Source organism: Trichoplusia ni, chromosome 24 (genome assembly GCF_003590095.1).
Source record: "Trichoplusia ni isolate ovarian cell line Hi5 chromosome 24, tn1, whole genome shotgun sequence".
Classification (NCBI taxonomy): domain Eukaryota; kingdom Metazoa; phylum Arthropoda; class Insecta; order Lepidoptera; family Noctuidae; genus Trichoplusia; species Trichoplusia ni.
The window spans coordinates 1,775,344-1,795,232 of NC_039501.1; the positions used below are offsets into that span (position 1 = coordinate 1,775,344).

The 19,889-nt window shown below is 36.6% G+C and overlaps 1 protein-coding gene across 14 annotated transcripts in view; it reads right to left on the reverse strand.

Moving 5' to 3' along the window:
* The window catches only part of LOC113505160 (MAP/microtubule affinity-regulating kinase 3-like), a 190,263-nt gene that overhangs the window by 13,862 nt on the left and 156,512 nt on the right, over positions 1–19,889 (reverse strand). For 12 of the 14 annotated variants that reach the window (XM_026887735.1, XM_026887723.1, XM_026887724.1 and 9 more), the window contains 12 exons: positions 14,281–14,380; positions 12,257–12,405; positions 11,849–11,956; positions 11,370–11,492; positions 10,777–10,912; positions 10,169–10,304; positions 9,426–9,625; positions 5,442–5,554; positions 4,809–4,905; positions 2,198–2,271; positions 1,755–1,820; positions 1,191–1,330 (listed from right to left, as the gene is read on the reverse strand). In XM_026887735.1, the coding sequence (XP_026743536.1) occupies positions 1,191–1,330; positions 1,755–1,820; positions 2,198–2,271; positions 4,809–4,905; positions 5,442–5,554; positions 9,426–9,625; positions 10,169–10,304; positions 10,777–10,912; positions 11,370–11,492; positions 11,849–11,956; positions 12,257–12,405; positions 14,281–14,380 (1,442 nt within the window). The remainder of the gene's footprint in view (positions 1–1,190; positions 1,331–1,754; positions 1,821–2,197; positions 2,272–4,808; positions 4,906–5,441; positions 5,555–9,425; positions 9,626–10,168; positions 10,305–10,776; positions 10,913–11,369; positions 11,493–11,848; positions 11,957–12,256; positions 12,406–14,280; positions 14,381–19,889) is intronic. The other 2 variants (XM_026887726.1, XM_026887728.1) reach the window with 2 other exon arrangements.

Sequence of the window (19,889 nt, forward strand, 5' to 3'; positions counted from 1 at the left end):
AAAAAGTGTGAATTGCCTTTAACATCTCAATTTATCTATTAGTGATTTGATAAAGCAGATGTTAAAAGATAAAAAAACAGAGTTTATAAATAATAAATGTAACCAAAACCAAGAATAACAAAATCCTGCGAAGCAAAAGCCGCCAAAAATAGCGGAAATAAACCAAACGTCTCAGAGAGCTCCGTAAAACAAAATCCCGAGAAAAAAACTCCATCTTCAACAAAATTATAAAACTAGCAAGCCGAACAACCAGTTCCAAGCTGAATATAAACCAGCGCTGCACTACTGCGAAGCCAGTGGCACTAATAGTGGTACGTTGTTGTTGCGCGTGTGGTACCTCGGGCGCGGCTGGGCGAGGTCCCGGGCCGAGGCGTTGTGCGGCTGGGCCTCCGCCCCCAGCGGCGGGGCGCCGCTCGCCGACGATATCGAGGCACTTTTGACGTGCGTCTTGCCGGCCGTGGTACCAGTACCGGTACCGGCGGTACCAGTCGAGCCGTTGCTGCTGCTCCCGGTGCCGTTTTTAGTGTCGGCCGGGGCGCTGTTTAGTGCGTCGGTCAAGCATGCTGTTAGTCCCGTCTCATGCGTATATAAATATATATCGGATATATACATACATTGTAGGAAGTCGAGTACATAAATATATAATTTATATTATAAATAGAGATTTTACTTTGATATGACTGTATTTAAGAACCATTTTCCCATATAGAAAATTTGGTAACACAATAAACACATGAGGTCAGACACGTAGAGAGGACATTTAAAATATTTGTAAACATCACATTTGGTAAAAATGTGCAGAGGCGACACATAAAGTACCACATGATCAGAGTTCAACAGTTACACTTGAAATTTTCTTGACAGAGACACAAATGCTAAATATTTTTATAAATCGCAAAAATCTAGTACCACGTGATCAACTCACTCATGTCAAGGCACATTGTAAGAGAAACCATACAAAGAATGGTCTGAATAACCTATAAATATTTAATGATTCTTTGGTTCCAAGTTTATGACAGTAACAAAAAGCAATCATCATCCGTAGTAGTGTGAGTCATGTTTTGAAATTGTGACTACTCTCTATCTCTAGATACATATTATAAACTACAATCTGTCGTCTCCTGAACTATGTCAGTTAGGCACCGTAGTGCCGTCTGATCAGCAGTATGTCTGGGCGAGTGCGTGCGTACCTGGGCGCGTCGTGCGGCGGGTCCTGCTTGGGCGGCTGCGCGGGCGCGTCGTAGGTCATGGTGCGGCGCGCGCCGCCCGCCAGCGTGCGCGAGCGCGGCTCCAGCTTGGGCTGCGCGCTGCTCGGCCGCGCGCTCGCCACCTGCGCAACAACAACACGACGTCAGGACAGAGGCAATAGGAGTTGCCACTAAACTATACAGAGACAGCGTGGCACAAACACCAACCAGCCGATTCGGAATAACTTTATATTTTGTAAATAGTAGATTTTAATCTTTTATTTTAGGCTATTCGCTAAGTAAATTTTGTAATTCAGTTTGAGAAAAAAATATATCGTCTGTCATGAAACTCCAGGATACGGATTATACTGGCCTAAATGCGAAACTAATGTGAAGATCAAAAGTTGTCAATACATTCTATGAAAAACAAATAGTTTTGCAAAACTAATATTAATCAATACCTTAAAAATTAATAGAAAAATAATAACTAAAAGATGTACAAATTTTTGGCAATAAAAATAGAAATAAGAAATAATAATAAACAAAAAAAGAAAAAGCGTATTATACCTGTCGTACCTGCATTTGAGCAATCCGCGCCGTGTTCTCTTTGATTGACGCTGAGTCAATTGTGTTCTGAAAATTACAACATTAAAATTCAATAACATCGTCAGCAGAAATTGTTTTAATAATTTTAAGAGTAATATCAACTATTAACTTGTGTTCTTATGTCTACATTGTAAATGAGATGGATCTATGATCATTAAATATTTATATATTAGCAAAAAAATAATTAGAAAACATTAGAAGTAAAATATGCACCGAAACATGTTCAGACTCTGCAAACAGACTTCTCTTTAAAGTAAATTTAGGTTTTTTAAACGATATAGTTGTAAAATAAAACTGTTCTCTTAGAATTATTGAGATTACATACAGCTCTAAAACATTTCATTCTTAAATTTATTTTCCTTTAGACAAAAAACAAAGAAAATCTTCAAAAAACCTATACCGACCTGTCTTTTGAAATTGGACGTCGTCGTGGTAGCTGTGGATGTGGTGTTGTTCGCAGCCGTCGTGGTGGTGCCCACTGGAATTACATCATCTAGTTACACAACTACCTAGCATATAACAAAATACTGTCAGTTTTGTTGCCAGCTTTTGAACAAACTGTAGGGCAGTGCTACTTCAGTCTTTTTAACGTTATAAAAGTGCCATGTAGAAATTTAGAAATTTAGATTAGCTCTTCTAGAGTGTAAAAAATAATCAACACCCAATCATCAATCCGGTGTCCCGCTTCCAAGACAAGCGAGACACCGCTACGTACAGTATAAAGCGCCGTCTAGCTTTAACAATGGCAATCGTCTTGCTCTAAGAGCTTGTATACGCAAAGGCTGTTAACTCATTTGAAATTGCTAACCAGAAGATATTATTGTTAGGAAATTTTAAAAGCTACATTTTGTGAATGTCAATAAAGCCTTAAATCCCAAACACCAATGATAACAGCGTTATGAAGAAAAAGGGCTATGTAAGTTGTATACAAAACCACGTTTTACAAAGAGGTAATGTTAGTAAGAATTAGAGTGTTTCTTGAAACAACATGAAAAACATAAAGTTTAACCCCAAATATAAAAATAGAAATATGAATGTGTGATAATATACAATGAAATGTGTAACTTATTAAGTATAAATGCTCGTTTGGGGAGTAAGCGGATATTTTTGCTGTATTACAAATCATGTGTCTTTAAAAAGAAAAAGAAATTATGTTTTTTAAGAACAGGGCTGTGTTTTTGTAAATAAACTTATTCAAAAAAGTAAAGTCATCAGACAAAAATCAATGAAGTGTCAAGTGTAAGTGAAAGAGTAATAAGGACACGATCAATACGAAGGAAGAGAGAGCTGTGTGTATCGCGCGTGTACCTTGCGTCCGCAGCACCTCCGCGCCGGAGGAGGCGCGGCGCGAGGCCTGGGGGCGCGCGCTGGCCGAGATGCTGCGCTGCACGCCGCGGTGGCCCGGCGACCCGCCCGCGCCCGCGCCCGCGCCTGCGCACCCACACGTTACCGCCGCCCGCACGCACCGCCCCGCAACCATCTCCCTAACCCCCTACTACCAACGCTATGGGGGCTCGTGGCTAATAGGGTAATCAGTTCTGAACAGCCCCTTCTAACATGAGCCTAGCTATTCTAAAACCCAAAATACTCCACAAATGAAGTATCTAATTCTGACCAAGCCCTTTAATCTTGGTAATCTAACACTGGGTACTTTATCAAAGAATTAATAATGTCCAGTACCCCCTTAACTGTTAAATTAACGATGGATTGTACAGAATTGAGAAAAGCATCACGCGAATAGAATACCCAGACTAGAATAAGAACGGAATTTTTGCCACAAATGTTAAGAAAATGGTTAAATGATACACATCTAACCCAAATATAATGAGCTCTCAACTAGACTATGGCCCCAGAAATATTGAGTCAATTTCAAATAGAAATTCCTTTATTTCATTCAAAACTAATTCCTTCTCTAATTGGCCCTAAGATGAAAGTCTTCTAATTTTTAAAGCAGGAATTATTATTTTAAGGAGATAACAACCCACAGCTGGTTTTTGTCAGGAATCGAAAGTAATGTAGGGCGGTTGTGATCGGTCGGCGGCAAGTCAAGCACACAATACACAATAATAATAATAAGCAGTAGTTATAGGATGAGCCTTTATTATTATAGACAACTATATATGACAGACCTGTTGATAAACATTTGGATTATCCAAAATCCAAAACAGTTTAAAATAAAATAAAAACAAAAAGTAGTCTTAACCAATAAATCTCTTTCAAAAAAATCTTAACGCAAGGCAATCTTTAGTGTCCTTCAAAATTGATACTAAATACCCTAAGTAATTTTATACTCAAAAATAAACATTACAAACTTCTTTAACAAGGATTACATCAGTCTGTCATATACATTTGTCTGGACGTTACAATGATAGTAGGACTCTTACAAACAACTGATGGTAATGGACCCAGTTAGATTGAAGCTAAGCCAGTAAACCTAAGCGCTTATCAAGCTGCATTTTACTCCAAATTGGAAAGTTCTAGAACTTTTTATAAATGGCTTAGTAACTAGAAAGCTATATTAAATAGCCCATATGATTGTTAAAATAACGATCGTATCAAAGAAGGACACAGAGTTACAAGTCGACCCTAAGGTCTCATAAAATCACCTTTTTTCAACGTTACATCGCTGCCTTTGCCAGTGTCAAGTGTCAAGTCGAAAGCGAGAACAAATTGTTTTTGAGATAGTTACTTAGCAAAGTGCCGTTCTTTAATACAATCGTAATTTTTTTGTGTAAGTTCCATTCAATGTAAATCTTTGAATTGTTTACACTTTGAACGCCGTGCCGTAGATGGACGAACTACGGATGAACCATTTAGAGGAAATCATGTGATCCTCATCATATGGCAAGAAAACATTATGAATTCAACTGACAATATGGATAAGTCATTTTGTTACACACACGGCGTTCGAAGAATTAAGGACAATATTATGAATTCGGTTGACGACAACAAATTGAAGTCGTCAAGTACTTGTGTGTCAGTGTGTGTAAGTTTGTGTGTGTGTGTGTGTGTTACCTGAGTGCGCGTTGGCGGGCGCGGGCTGCTGGTTCTGTCCGGCGGCGGCCGTGCGCAGCGACAGCGACGAGCCCGAGCGGCTGCCGTCTGACTCCGGCTGGGGGGGGCACATTTAGATAATTATATTAAATATTATAAATAGGGTTGCGTAAATGCGATAAAGTTTCAAAAATTATGATGTTTATTTAAAAAAATATGTGGCAACTCAGTACCATAATATGAGAACTCTTTAAAAATTAAAAATCAAAAGTTTTTATTTCAAGTAGGCCGTTTTCAGGCACTTACAAAACGTTACAGTGATGGCTCTAGTTGCGAGGTACCAAAGTGTCATTCTTATGGAAAATAACCTAATTCGAACTGCTTAGCGTTCAATTTTGCTATAGACACTTTTAGTTTGCACTCCACATTGTTATACTGTGATGCGTGCCTAAACTTAAAATCCTTATTGCGGGGGATTCCACAAACATTCAAGTCACATGCACAGAGACTCCCAGACTCAAAACAAGCTCGTGGATACACGAAAGCCTTTCATACGCGGAGATCGAACTCGCAGCACGTCGCGCAGTAGATCTGGCGTAGTTATGTATAGCACTCTACTATCCGGGCATATTGTCTAAACTTCTTGATACTCACATCGGTACTTTTCCTGCCGAGCAGTAGATACGTGGCGAACACATCGTCGTACTTCGCCTCGGCGAGCGAGTATTCAATCTCTTGGCGATTGTAGCCCAAGCAGACTAGCGCCTCTGTTGACGGAGAACGTCATTAGTATACAGTATTATAAAGATGAAGGTCTAAATGTATGGCTTTTGATATATAAACGTTAGTTAGTTAGGCTTGGTAGTACGATTTTTTTTTAGTTTTAAGTACATATACAAAAAACCGGTCAAGTGCTATTCTGACTTGACATTCGAGGACTTAGTGCAACGAGGCCTTTAAGATTTGTGAGGGTTCCCACGGATAAATAAATGCAATTGGCCAGTATTATCTTTGTTTCTAGAATACCCGTACACAGGATAACCTTATACAACTAACGAGGGAATTATACCACTCTCGTTGAGTTCCAAGGAAACAAGGTACAACTATAATAGTATGTAAAAGTGCCATAAGTAACTAACGTTCATTTATCTCACCCTCAAACTAGATTACAACATTTAAAACACCAATTAATTTGAGCTGCGATCAGACAATGAAACTTTAAAGGAGCTTTAAATAATTCAATTCAGCATTCCGAAGCAATTGTAGCAATCTGAAGTGAAAGAATTATTTTGTTGTTAGCTTACATTTGTTCTATTAATTAGTTTTAATTTAGTATTTTAACATGTCTGATCGCACTCAAGTAACTATTTAAGTTAAACACGACATCAATATTGAGGTTGTCATTAAGACAACATCATTCCCTCCATGCATTATTTTGTAACTAATATTTATTAGAATATAAATTTTATGTCATTGAAAATAAAGTCTTTATTTCAAGAACTTTTTAAGGGTTCAAGTATCTAACTATAAAACCCTTTGATATATCAAGATAAGTTATTAAAAACCCTACTTCCAAAATTTAAACCAAATAAACATGCACTTAGTTCTCTACTGAGAAGATTAACGTATTTAAATATTTAATTTTTAAATGCTAAATAACTCAATTACATCAATTATCAGTATAAAAATGTAACTTCAGTTAAAAATCATAAAGTTTACATTATTTCAATAAAAAAAAACCTATCTTTTCATATGCGTATAAAAACATCATACTGTATAAAAGTTCCTGAGATCATACAACTAACACGTACATACAAATAGCAATATAAACATACACATGACCGTAAGCTAAATAAATTAAACAATAAATATAATAAAAGCGATATAAAATACACGGAAAACGGATCACAAGCTGTTATTGGCGTGCACATAGCAACTATAAATAAAAATAATAATAATACTGACACATATTACGGAAATAAAATAATAGAAGTCATATTTCTGTCTTAACTGTCTCATATGTGTAGGAAATTGTAAAGTGCCTATTTTGATCAGTAATTTATAATAGTAAGTAATTCAATGAATGAAGAAAAAGAATTGGTTTTTCCTAAGTTTCATAGGAACGATTCTCACATAATGGGTTTGGTCAGGTCTCCCAACTATTTGGCTATCGGTGCATCTAACTCTTCAAAAGTGACTCTTGAACTATCGCCTTTTAAGTACATAAGTCTCGGCAATGATGGAGTCACTCAGAATTAACATGCGACACGAGACACGATCTTCAATATGTATCTATCTCTGCATTTCCAAAACGCATGGACGAAACGTCGAGATCCTAGCTCTATTGAGACAAGGGGCTTTTTACATGGACTATCTTTAATAATCAACCTTAAATACTTGCAAGTCAACAAATAATAAAACACTACGAATAAATAAAGCAACAAATAAGACAGAATCATAACTCCCACCATACAATCAACTACACATCATTGGTACCCGAAATTCAACCCAATTATAAAGCAATAAAGTTATTTTTTATTTCTCGTTACCAATAACGTGTAGTTACACTAGAACACATATAAATCCGTTCGCTTCACGTACCGACTTGCGCTGTGCCGACAGTACGCATGGAATATAAGACATATTTACTTTTTACAGAATTAATTTAGCTTAGCCTAGGAGCTTTAGCCGTTTATGACCTCTAGACAAGTTACATATCTCTGCTTTAAGAGTCAGTGCTCCTGAGCAACAAAATAGTTGCAAAACAGTCTTCCAATTGAAACCAAACTATTTAGTCAGAAACACATCTGAAACAGAACATTCTTGTCTCGTAGAAAACAAAACAACTTCGTTTCAATTCGAGTTTGCAATACTATTTTGTTACTAGTACGCGCTGGCTCAAAAGCTTAAGCAATGCTCAAATGTACTGAATTGACAAGTGAGTCATATTACTTGTTGAAAAGTAATGTGATTCCTGTACATTTGTAGTTTTGTAATAGAGATGTAACAGTGTCTAGGGCCCGTGCACATAGCATGTTAGCATGCCTTCGTGTGGTGCTTTCCAACCATTGTTCGTTTCGTGGCAAGCTTTTTATGGGAAGTATTAATGGTAAGGGGAAGTTTGTGTCGTTTTTGCAATATACAAAATATAATTTAAATGAAAAAGGGTGTATTTAAGATTTATTTAGAAGGAAAATGATCCAACTCTTGTCTGAGAAGATAATTTATAGACTTCTTTAAATGATGAGGTTACTCGGTATGTCTATTTAACTATAAAAGAACCGATCTTGATAGATCTGGAATTAGCTTAAGAAGTCCATGGAAAACTTCAAGCTGTTCTTGCAGCAATAACTACATAAGTTGAGAAAGCCGGACGAAAGTGGCTTCAGTATTATCCACAAGTAGAATTATATCTTTGATACTAAACTGATCTTTCGTATCAGGAAACATAAATATATTATTAAAATTATATCTTGTATATAAAAACAACGACAAACATCCCATACCACTTATTTGTAAGCAAATAAACCAGTTGCTTATAGTTAAGTTATAAGTTAGCAATAACAACAACTGTGTACCAAACAATTGTTCAAATCATAATGAAATCGTGATTGTCGCTTAATAAATTGTTATTTGTCATGACATAACAATTGTATAAAATAGCTATATTGATATGAAATTATGATATTTCATATTATATTGTAAATAGATTTAACATATAGAAAGTTTCTTTCTTTTATGCTTAACATCGACTGACGAATATAAAGATACAAGAAGGTACCTTAATATTTATATTTGTAAAATATTTGTCGTTATAATAAACTTATTTTAAATATATAATGTTAGTAAGCAAATGCACGCTGACTTTTGAGTGATTTTAAGTTACAAGAGTAATAAATCTTACGCTTTAAAATACTCAAAACATTATTATTAAAATAAAAGTAATCATTTACACTAGTGAATTTTTTTTATGAACATACATCGAAATATGTTCAACTTACGACCAGTTTTGGTCAATTTACTATGTCTTTATAATATTATTTACAATTTATGTTTAAATGATGCATTTTATCGCAACTTATCGCTGTAAAAGTCAGCGTACACGTAAGCTTAAGTTATTGTTAGTTAGTACACTAATATAGATAGAGAATTTTGAACGTTGAACATTGGAGTAAATTGTGAGAATTACTATACTTTGTATAACTAGATATTATTATATTTGTGAATGACATGTACATATATTGTAATGGTTTGTTTCTTTCGCTAAAACTTGAAAACGGTTTGACCGATTTGTAAAGAAATTCCACTCTGAGTATAAAAATAAATACTTTAGTTACAATATTGGGTAATGCAAATAGATATCAGTAAAATAACCGGAGTGGATGGATTTTATTGCCGGTTCTTCTCCATAAGAATGATATATTGGAATTGTGCTTTAGAACCCTATCTTAAAAAGTAACTATGACATTATTTGTTACTTTTTGGAATTCCGTTACCAAGGTTTAAAATCGGGACCCTATTGCTAAGGGTGCGCTATCCGCTCGTAAGATATTACAAAACGTTAAAAATCCTCCATCCAAACTTATAACGAGACTGTAACATAACAATAACATGGTAGTGAGGAGGTCGGAAGTATACCTATAACATCCTCACCTATCCGCTTATGGTCCTTGAAGTCTTGCTGCGGCTCTACGTAGGGCCTGAGCTCGTCGTCCTCGTACCCGGTGTTCATCCACTTGTCGCGCATGATGCTCTCCAGCGACGCGCGCTTCGCCGGGTTCAGGACCAGGAACTTCTTCAGCAGGTTCTCGCAGTCCGTCGACATGTAGAACGGTATTCTGGAGCATATTAACAAGTACACATGTAGTTAACCATAAATAACAAGTTTTATTGTGATGTTTTTATCAAACAGCAGGTTTTAAAAAAAACTGTAAATATTGTTGTAAAACTGTATATTAAGGACCACAGAAGTTGACGTCTGATAATCGACAGAAGAGATTTTAAATAAGGGTTTGTTTTTGCCGAAGTACAACTTCAAGAATGTTTTCGGTCTTGCAGTATTTAACATTGATTAGGGACTAATGAAAGTCACAACACATTTGTACACTTATAACACATTTATAGTGCCATTGTCACAGCGTCAGTATTTCTGTGGTAGTACCCACAACGTTCCACCAACATTGAGCATAATATGTTGTAACACATTTGTAATTTCATCGTCACCCTGACCCCGTGTTCGACCAACATTGGGACTTGCGTTCGCGGTAGTCTGCGACAGATTTCCCGCTTAGCCCCCGACTAAAGAGAACGGGGAAGCATTCCAGTGGTGTTAGCCGGTGAGAGTCCACGAGGATTTCCAGTGGTGAGTGCGGTGTCCTGACCTGTACTTGCCGCGCAGCACCCGCTCGCGCAGCTCGCGCAGCGTGGACCCGTCGAAGGGCAGCGAGCCCGACACCAGCGTGTACAGGATCACGCCCAGCGACCACACGTCCACCTCGGGGCCGTCGTACTTCTTGCCTGAGGAGATAGCAAACAACATTCATTAAACTAGATGAAAGGACGCAGTAGCAGCTCCTCTATCAATAGCGAAATGATTTCGTCCCTGTTTCACCTTCTAATCTTTGTAGTCTTTGCAACAAATAAATTTAATGAATAGAAGCTAGGTATATATTTTCAGAACATGGTTATTTTATCATAGTTTAACATACATTCAATTCACAGCTAGACAAAAATATACATTAATACATCATTAGTTTGATAGAGGTCATTGGCGTGATGACTACTGAGCTATCCTTAAAGTAACCTAATCCTGTTCTAAATGAACTATTAGTTGTAATGTGTGAGGCGATTATTTGCGATCCCCAATAGAGAACAATCAAGAATAAGAGCACGTCAACGTAATCAAAGCTTGGTCAGAAGTACTGCCATAGCCACTTAACTCTAGTTCCTTGTTAATGTTGAAGATAAGATGATGTGGTAATATGTTTACCTTGGAAGAGCTCAGGCGCGGCGTACGGCGGGCTGCCGCAGAAGGTGTCGAGCTTGGCGCCCGGAGTGAACTCGTTGGAGAAACCGAAGTCCGCTATTTTGATGTTCATCTCGCCGTCCAACAGGAGATTCTCCGCCTGGAAAATGTTGGTGTTAACAGTTTCATACTAAGATATTTAATGTAGATTTGTAAATTTTTACATAGATTTAGGTATGTAATTCCCTTGACTGTCGAGGTAATCTGCGAAAGCGTTTTCATTTTCCCCCCAGCAATAAGAGTTCGTCAAACATTTCGCTGGATTTAGACGGCACAAGACTGGCAAACTTTCCGAGGGCGGAGGTAGGCCAAGTAGATTACCATCATAAAAAATATAGATTCAGTCAGAAATAAAGGATCAGTCAAGAACCAGCGTCAGATACTCTGTGGCATTTTTTGCTGAACTGAGCCTATTTGGCTCAGTCTGGAGGCTCACGATACCTCCTTTCGTGTCCTTTTTCTGTGTAATTTGTTGGCTTGTCAAATTCTCTTATTTTCTTAGTCAGCTGCCAAAATTCCCTGTGTTAGTAAATCGTATGCTATGAAAGTGAGCTCACCTTGAGATCCCTGTGTATGATCCTCTTCTGATGACAGTACTGGACAGCGGATACAATTTGTCGGAACTTGGCGCGCGCCTCCTTCTCCTTCATGCGCCCGTGTAGGACCAGGTAATCGAACACCTGGAACATTACATGACACACGTTAAGTACATCTTTGAATCTTCAAACAATTGTTAGAAACTACAGACATTTTGCACTTTGCACCTACAACACTAATGTGAATATGAAGGGTTCAAGCTCAAGTGCAAGATAATACTGCTTGCCGAGTTTGTTTCATATATTTTAGATAATTCCGTTGATAATTCCGCGTTAGAACCTCCATTATTCAGACTCGCTTTTTGTCAAGACTGTGAACTTAAATCTTTTGAAATCGTTAATAGCTTTCAATTGAGACAATACCTTTTAGCTTTTATGGAGAATTATATAATAGGATAAATAAAGTCATTTATTATTAATTTTAATAAAAGTATACATACCTCGCCACCTGACGCGTACTCCATTACGAGGTAGAGCGTCTTCTCAGTCTCAATGACTTGGAACAGTTTCACGATGTTTGGATGATCTAACATCTTCATTATCCGGACCTGGAAACGACAACATGACAAATTAGTTACAGAACAGATAACAATACAGACGGGAACAGACTTCTTCCAGTATATACAACGCTGATATTTATCGTATGTTTTAGTTATTTGGTATTAATTCGTTGGTAATTTAACATTTCTTTAACAACTTTTGTATTTTATCTTAAAAAAAGAAAGTAAGCAATCAAATTAAGGAAAGATAGTACCCCCAGTTATCTTTTTTGTTTCTAATTCTCTTCTCTTTAATTCTTGACAAGAGTTTTCTCTTTAGTTAAAGATGGTTTAATTCTTATTTCGTACCTCTCTGAACAACTTCTGCAGCGAGCCGGGATTGAGTTGTGTCTTGTCTATGATCTTGATGGCGACCTCCTTGCCGGTGGGCACATGTTTCGCTAGCTTCACCTTAGCGAAGTTGCCCTTACCGATTGTCTTTAGAAGCTTGTACTTTCCTGGAAACGGAACAATAGGAATACTTTAATTAAGAGAAGAATAAGATGTGTTTTTAAGTCAATGATAGGGAGTGTTTTTAAGACAATGATAGCGAAGTTTGAAATTTTGAGCGCAAAATTTGCATCATTATTGAGCTACATAGAAGTTTTAGTGTCGTTACAATTTAAAGTACCAGCTTACATAAGACCCAATGCTTGGGCACAGGCATTTAACAGAATTCAGGTTCCCGTAATTGGAATCTAGGTTTCCTCACGAAGCCCTCCTCCACTATTTGTCAGTGGTGTCTTAAAATATTCAAGAAAGTACACATCGCTTTGGAATGGTCCTCTTGACGCTTTGCCTGCGTGGATTCGAACCACACAGTCAATTCTTTAACCTGATATTTCTTCGGGCTTATTCTAGATAAACATTTCAGAAACACAACTTGTCAATTGCAAATTCTATAGGATAGATAGATCCTTGGCATCTACTACTAAGAATCTGCTATTTAAACATTTTTACAGACAGAAAACCACTGATCTTACTAATTTGTTTCACAAAATAGACATAAAAAATCTTATTAATGTACAATCAACAACCTGTTCCAAATAAAGCTATAAAAAACACATTTTCTATTCTTTGAGAGTTCGTCAGAAGTTTGCCTCTATCCTTAAGAAGATTTTTGAGGAAGAAATATAAAGTTTAGAAGTGTTTGTTAAGTTGTTACGTTGAACAAGATCTTGAGAGGCCTCGGGCCGAGTAAACGGAACGCTTTTTATACAAAATATAATGGTCGGGAGATTACGTTTTCCTGCTTCCTTCCTGCAGAGCGGTTCAAGTAACAATTAACTTTGGTATTGTTATGAAATTGTTTATTAAGTGTTAAAGGTTGTGTATTTATTAAGACGAGTAAACGAGTTATAAGAATATGTCTAGAGCATGAATTGTTCGTTTTTTTTTGGTAGAACTGTTTTTTTATCTCTGTTTTATGGATTCTTAAGCTCTGATGCCATCAGGGGATGCATACGAGGGTATGTCTTTCAAGAATCGCTTAATTTAATAAGTTTAAGACTAACTGAATGATGAAGCGATTTTAGTTGTTAAAAACGTAGGTTTCGATGTCTTAAACACGAAAGATGTCTCAATTCAAAGTGGGTTTTCATTTTACCTTGCAGGTGTTTAACATAACCACAAATTTACAACACAAATTCAGAGAAACTAAATTCAAACTCAACGCTAAAACCAAGCAATTAGTTGAAGAGGAGAACTATTCAATCTATTTAGTGTATACAATGAACACAGAAGTAAAGTCGGTTCTAGAGGAACAATAAGCGGCTTAACAATGCGCTACAAATGTACAGGGTAAGCTGTGTTCCACGGAGCCGTGATCGATATCGCTGGGAAAGCGGAAAAGTGCATTATGTTTCTCTTTCTAGTGCACGGGATTAAAGAAGGCTGGATATAATGTGAAAGATTTCGTAGGCTATTATTTCTAGTTTGATGTTTTATTTGTAAAAATCGGTGAATACTGGTCTTAAAGCCATTGCCCATAAAACTAATTATTTTGTAGAATTTTACCATTTCTTTTAATAACAACAAATCGTTTAAAAGAGTTCCAATTATATGCATAAAACGACTCTTATCGAGAAAACGATATAAAAACCATTTGACTGTGAAATTCAAATGTTCACTATCTCTGACTCTTTAAGCTGCCAAGGCTGGAAGCCAATTATCCAATCATTATTTTTATCTCCGTAAATGCTGAACCAATTTCAGAGAGAACTTTTAATGGCCGGTAGCTAGAGATTTTTAGGTCTCTGTTATGACAAAAAGAACAAACTGGAAATCCCAGGGAACTGAGGTTAGGTTATTTAGGATATTTATGGTATACTGACCAATGTGAGGTTCCTCGGAGGTCCGCGAGCGCGACGAGACTCGGGCGCTGCCGCCCGACGTGCCCCCGCCGCCCGCGCCCGCCGACGACTCCGAAGCACTCTGGAACATACACAAATAAAATATTAATTACAAATTTAGAGGGATTGAACTTTACTACCATTGTAGGGGTTTCAATTTATACAAAGACATAGCTGATAATGTTCTTTAATTCTTAGCAATAAGTAAAATACAGGCATACAATTAGACTAATCGTTATTAAAACAGTACAATGTAAGGCTTAGATTAATAAGACAACACTTGATCTCATTTTAGAGATTGGTGTACCTGAAAAAAGGTTTCACTCTATACATAACATAAACTAAACAAGTCAAGTCACATAGTCAAGGTTTACCAATATAAACTTCTACATATAAGGTAACATACCCCCAACCACAAAGTAACAATATTAACGTTACATTTTTCCTACTTGTTATCAATACTTCATCCATCAGATTAACTTCAAATGGCCAAGAATATCGAGTAAGGTCACATGACTGAGGTCGACATGAAAAAACAAGAAAATATATAAGTATTTTGTTACGTTATTAATAAATAAGGAGAATGTCGGGCTTTTATTATTTATATTGTACTTACAATATTAAGTCTTGTAAATGTTAAGAGAACATTCGTAACTAAGTCATGTCAGAAAAACAATAGCTGTTAAGCTGTCAAGCTTACAATAGCTGATAATAATAAATAATGTATAAGCTCTAAAATACACGTAGTATCTAATGTCATTTATTTATACCCGTAATTTTTTTATAACTACAGCACATAAATACTTTCCGAACACAAGGCTTTCCAAACCCTTACCAACTATGTCTAAATCCCATCTCTAGTTAGAAAACGGGGTTCTATGGGTTATCTAGGATATTAATTTCTTGCGCCAGTCACCTTGAATCGGTCCTAAGCCACGGTTGCCACGATCCTTAATTCCTACCGTGACAGCTTGGAGTCGTTGACCTCAAACTTTGCGTCTGCCCGACCATCATTCGCTCCGTCTTGCCAAGATTCGTTAATTTATGAAAATCTTTGTAGGAAGAACTGTAGTCAATATATGTTTGCATTTTATAATGGAATCTAGAATAGACTGCTACCTTTGTTACTGCAAGATTTCAATGACTTTACATCGAGTTTAATATGTGACAACATGATTGTTGAAGTTTTAAATGCAACAACTTATTTCAACAGAGCAATATCCTTTTACGAAAAAATCTATTAGACAATGGACTCATTTATTATATACGACCGAGGTCTGTTAAAAAATATTATAAGACTAAATTATTTAATTAGCAACCTCATCTAGAACCAAGAATAACATGGTTTAACATTCTCAACAAGTTATAACAAGCCGACAACATTATTCTACTTCAGAATGATCGAACAATATATAACTACCCTCGGGCGAAGGGCGGGCGTGATTGGAATTACCCAGGACGTCAACTTGAATGATGTGTATTTACGCGGTAAGACGTGATCCCGTCTTATTTATGATGTATTCCGGGACCGTCGCGATTCGATCAGGTCCTGAAGGGCAGACTTCATTAAGATATGTAAGAATAACGTTCATCGCGAATGGGGTTATGTAATATTCTGGCAAATCATTTCTTCGGTCTTACGTACCGATAAAATTTTACATAGTTTCACATAATTCTAAGCCATGTTTATCTGTAAGTGTTAATAGAAGATCTTCTTGTGATTATGCAAAACATAAGAACGAAATTATGCGCGATCGATGTCCACATTATTCACCAGGACATCTAAGGATCAAGGAAGAAAGGACAGAGAAAGAGACTATGTACTTTTATTTCACTGAATACACTAAAGAGGTACAAGTACACCAATCTCTTTACAGATGATTTTAAGATAACAGATGAGAAGAGAAATAACGGACGATACTAATTTAAAACCCGGAAGAGTTATATTTGAAGATAGAAAGTAAACAGAGTACCTCGTTAAACACAAGCTTAGGATATAATTACATGGTTTACTGGTTTCATGAACACGTTGCAAGCGAAATCATCTGCAACAGTATATATTAGAATGTTTGAGCGCGGGCGCGTTATCTAGTAATTACTGTGCTGTATGCAGTTTCATCGTAGATACGCCAAAATTGTTGGGTTCCATTTGCAGTAATTACTGATAGCTGTACGAAATTCTGTGCATAACGTTTTGGAGGCTGTATTAAAGGCTTATTTGAATGCCACTACTGTATATCGACGGAAATACTGAAGGAATGAAGTCGTCAGATTTCGACTACTGAAATCTTTTAGTAAGACTTAAATCTTTCAGTTTTAAAATTCATTTTCTACAGTAAAGAGACACTACTGAAACTGCAAAGCATAATTCAGAACAAGTTTAAGCAGAAGAACAGTTTCCGACAACTGCCTTCTGCTAGCTTATCTTCTATAAATTTTAAAACAATTCATCCCATTAAGATTCTACGGAGAGAGATCCGTAGCAAGAGATCAGCCGTCCAGTCCAGGAGCCACATCCACGTTGTTCCACAGTCACGTCCGCCACTAACTAAGTATAAGATTGTAGGTCACGACCAGTGGAAGTTTTATTTTATTTACGTAAGCTATACCTTGTTAGGTTTCCCTGACGTTTGCCGTCTTGATGTTGCTCAGAATTTAAGATGCTTATATTAGATGGACTTATGTTGCTTATAAAGTAACCAAAGATGCCGTTTTGAGGTTTCATGTTCCACTGAGATTCTCAGCAAAATTTTCTTTGATTTATGTATTATTTGGAAGGTCTTTCCTTTACATGAACTAAAAAATATAAAAAAATCTTTAAAATAGAAAAGTTTTCTGAATATTCTTGCGTCGTGGCCTACAATTAGTGACGGCGAAAGCGAGGGTAATCCGCGCCAAAACGAATGTACCGCTTTCCAAAATCGTTCAGACTTAGCTGACAAACTGTAATTAAAATGAAAACGTCACGCACAATTAAAATAGGATCCTGAATATAAATATTGATTGGGCATGACGATGATACGATGGGAAAAGGAAGCCCTTTCTCACCACGTGTAGGTAATTCAATAAAGTAACAGAAACAATGATTGATGTCTTGTTACTTATATGTCAAACAAATGACGTCAAATAACATAATGACTATAGCATGCAGAAGAACAACATCTTTCACCAATAATTTCGACGGTCAAAAATTGGTATTCAACACACACGTCCAGAATAACGTTCCTCCATTTATCCAACGAAATGGCGGGGCATAATATTGTTCTTAATTGGCAGTCGCGAAATTTAAGGGCATCTGTCGAGCCAAATGCGGAAATCGAGTGGCCCGGGGAGTCCAAGGTTGTTTTGCTGTATCGGAATCCGGTATTATGCGAGATGCCGAGAACTGTAATTTATCACTGTGAAGAACATCTTATGTTGGATGAGAAAAGAATGCTAATAAACTGCGGAATACGTAATTGAAGACTTGAATAGCGGTAATCGTTTCTTTTTGAGCATCGGGTTTTATTTGTTGGCATTTACAGTTTACGATTCGTTTGGTTTTTTGTATGTATGTCTTGAAGAGAAGAAATGCGATGATCAATATTACTCAACGATACCATATTCAATGGTGATGCTTATTATAATTTAGGAATTTTATAAGAATTTTGCTGCAGACTCTCCAAAAAGGGCGGTGCAGTTACCATCCTTTTTGTAGAGTCTAGTTTAGAAGACTAACTTGAATAAAAGTCTATATTATGCATACAATGGATCACCACAAAGCCATGTTGGCGACATTCTGTGACCCTGCACAACATGAGACAGTCTGTTTTGGGTCGCCTTATTTGGAAGTTAAATTCGCCTTCCGTTTCTCGTTATTTACAGTGCCAAACGAGCGGGAATGGAGAACCTCGCTAGTTTTGAAGTTAAATACACGTAAATAACTAGAGCATGCTTGGGAAAAATAATGACCTTATAAACCACGTCATATGTATTATTCAATCATACTTTGTCACAAAAAAGTTTATTTTATTACGATCTGTTATGGTTTCCACTTCAATTAAGGTTTTTGGAAGTAATTAGTGCATACACAATCAGTCTTTTCAAAAGGGTTTAAAGTGACAATTTGACAGTTCATTTAATCTACATAAACTATTTCCTTCAAAGTAGAATCGTGACTTGATTGTATTTTCTTCGTTTTCAATCAGGAGATAGAACACAAATTTAATTTTCTCCCTTACCCCGTGCAGTTTCTCGATGGCCTTGGCCCGCCGCCTGCGCCTCCATAGTTTGGACAAGAACACCGGCGCCAGCAGCGGCAGCACCCGGTGACGCATCGTTTGAGGATTTATTTTGGATGGGTAGAATTCACTTGGTTGTTCGAAACGTGGTCTAGCTTGATGCCAGACCTTATTGGTTGGTTTATTTATGAAAGTTTCTTTTTGTTGGATTTTACTCTATTAAGTAGCTCGTTATGTTCAGTCGAGATGCGAATTTCTTTGAATTTATGACCGTTTTCCTAAACTACGAGAAAATATCGTCAGCTGAACTGAATAGATTGGAAAATGCTATTTCGATTACTTTCATATTAATCCTTTTCAAGCATTGCGTTTAAATCAGACTTAATATTTCACATCACATCTAGATATTCAGGCGTAATACGTAATAAAGTCCGAGCACTATGACCTCAAACCTACAAGCCGATTCCAATAAATTAATGAATAATTCTCGCTCAAACAGATTTCATCGCATCCAATTAGTGCATCCATATTGATGACAGATTAAAATCAAAACACTGCACAATAGTATTTATTAGGTAATTTGTTAATTAGGGCGAAAACAGATAACGCACTGACCTAATATTAACGACCGAATAATTGTTTTGAACGTGTAGATATATTACTGTTATGTCACCAATGCAGATAAAATTGGTAGCTCATGATGTTAAGTAAATTCTGTAATACATTTTATTTGAAGCACTAAGTAGTAAAGTAGAAGTAAAGAACTTATCATTAAGAAAAAAGAAGGCAATAAAAAAGATTTCCTACGGCCAAAGATGGCTATCTTAAAGAATAAACGACCAGATTCAGTCAATGAATCACATGAGCTGAAGTCTTTAATACCCGACTACTTTCGTCTCCAACGATACTAGCCTATGCTTAAACCTCTGGATTCCATATGACAGTAGTTCCGCAAATACTAAAATCGTTGAGTATTCCGTAGCGAAAACAATCCCATTTGAACTTAACAAAGGCTGATTTACTTTCAAAGAGGCAATAGAAACAAAGAAAGCTAATGCAAAGGTAAAAGGAGGCGATAACACAACATGTTAGAGATAAAGACTTTTTAACGATGTTTTAAGTTAAAAAGAGCTATTACACAATACGTATCATTATCACACGAACTATTTCATTAATGCACTTCCATTTCTGTCGCTTTTGAAGGTTCCTTCGAGCAAGGTTAGAACGAAACAGAGATCTATTTTGTGATGGAAGTGCAGTCTGAAATGTAGATTAATATTAATGGAATTTTTTGTTCTTAATGACTGGTGGTTGTAATCAGATTTCAGATTATATTCCCAATAGTTAACATCATAAAACATCACGTTTATA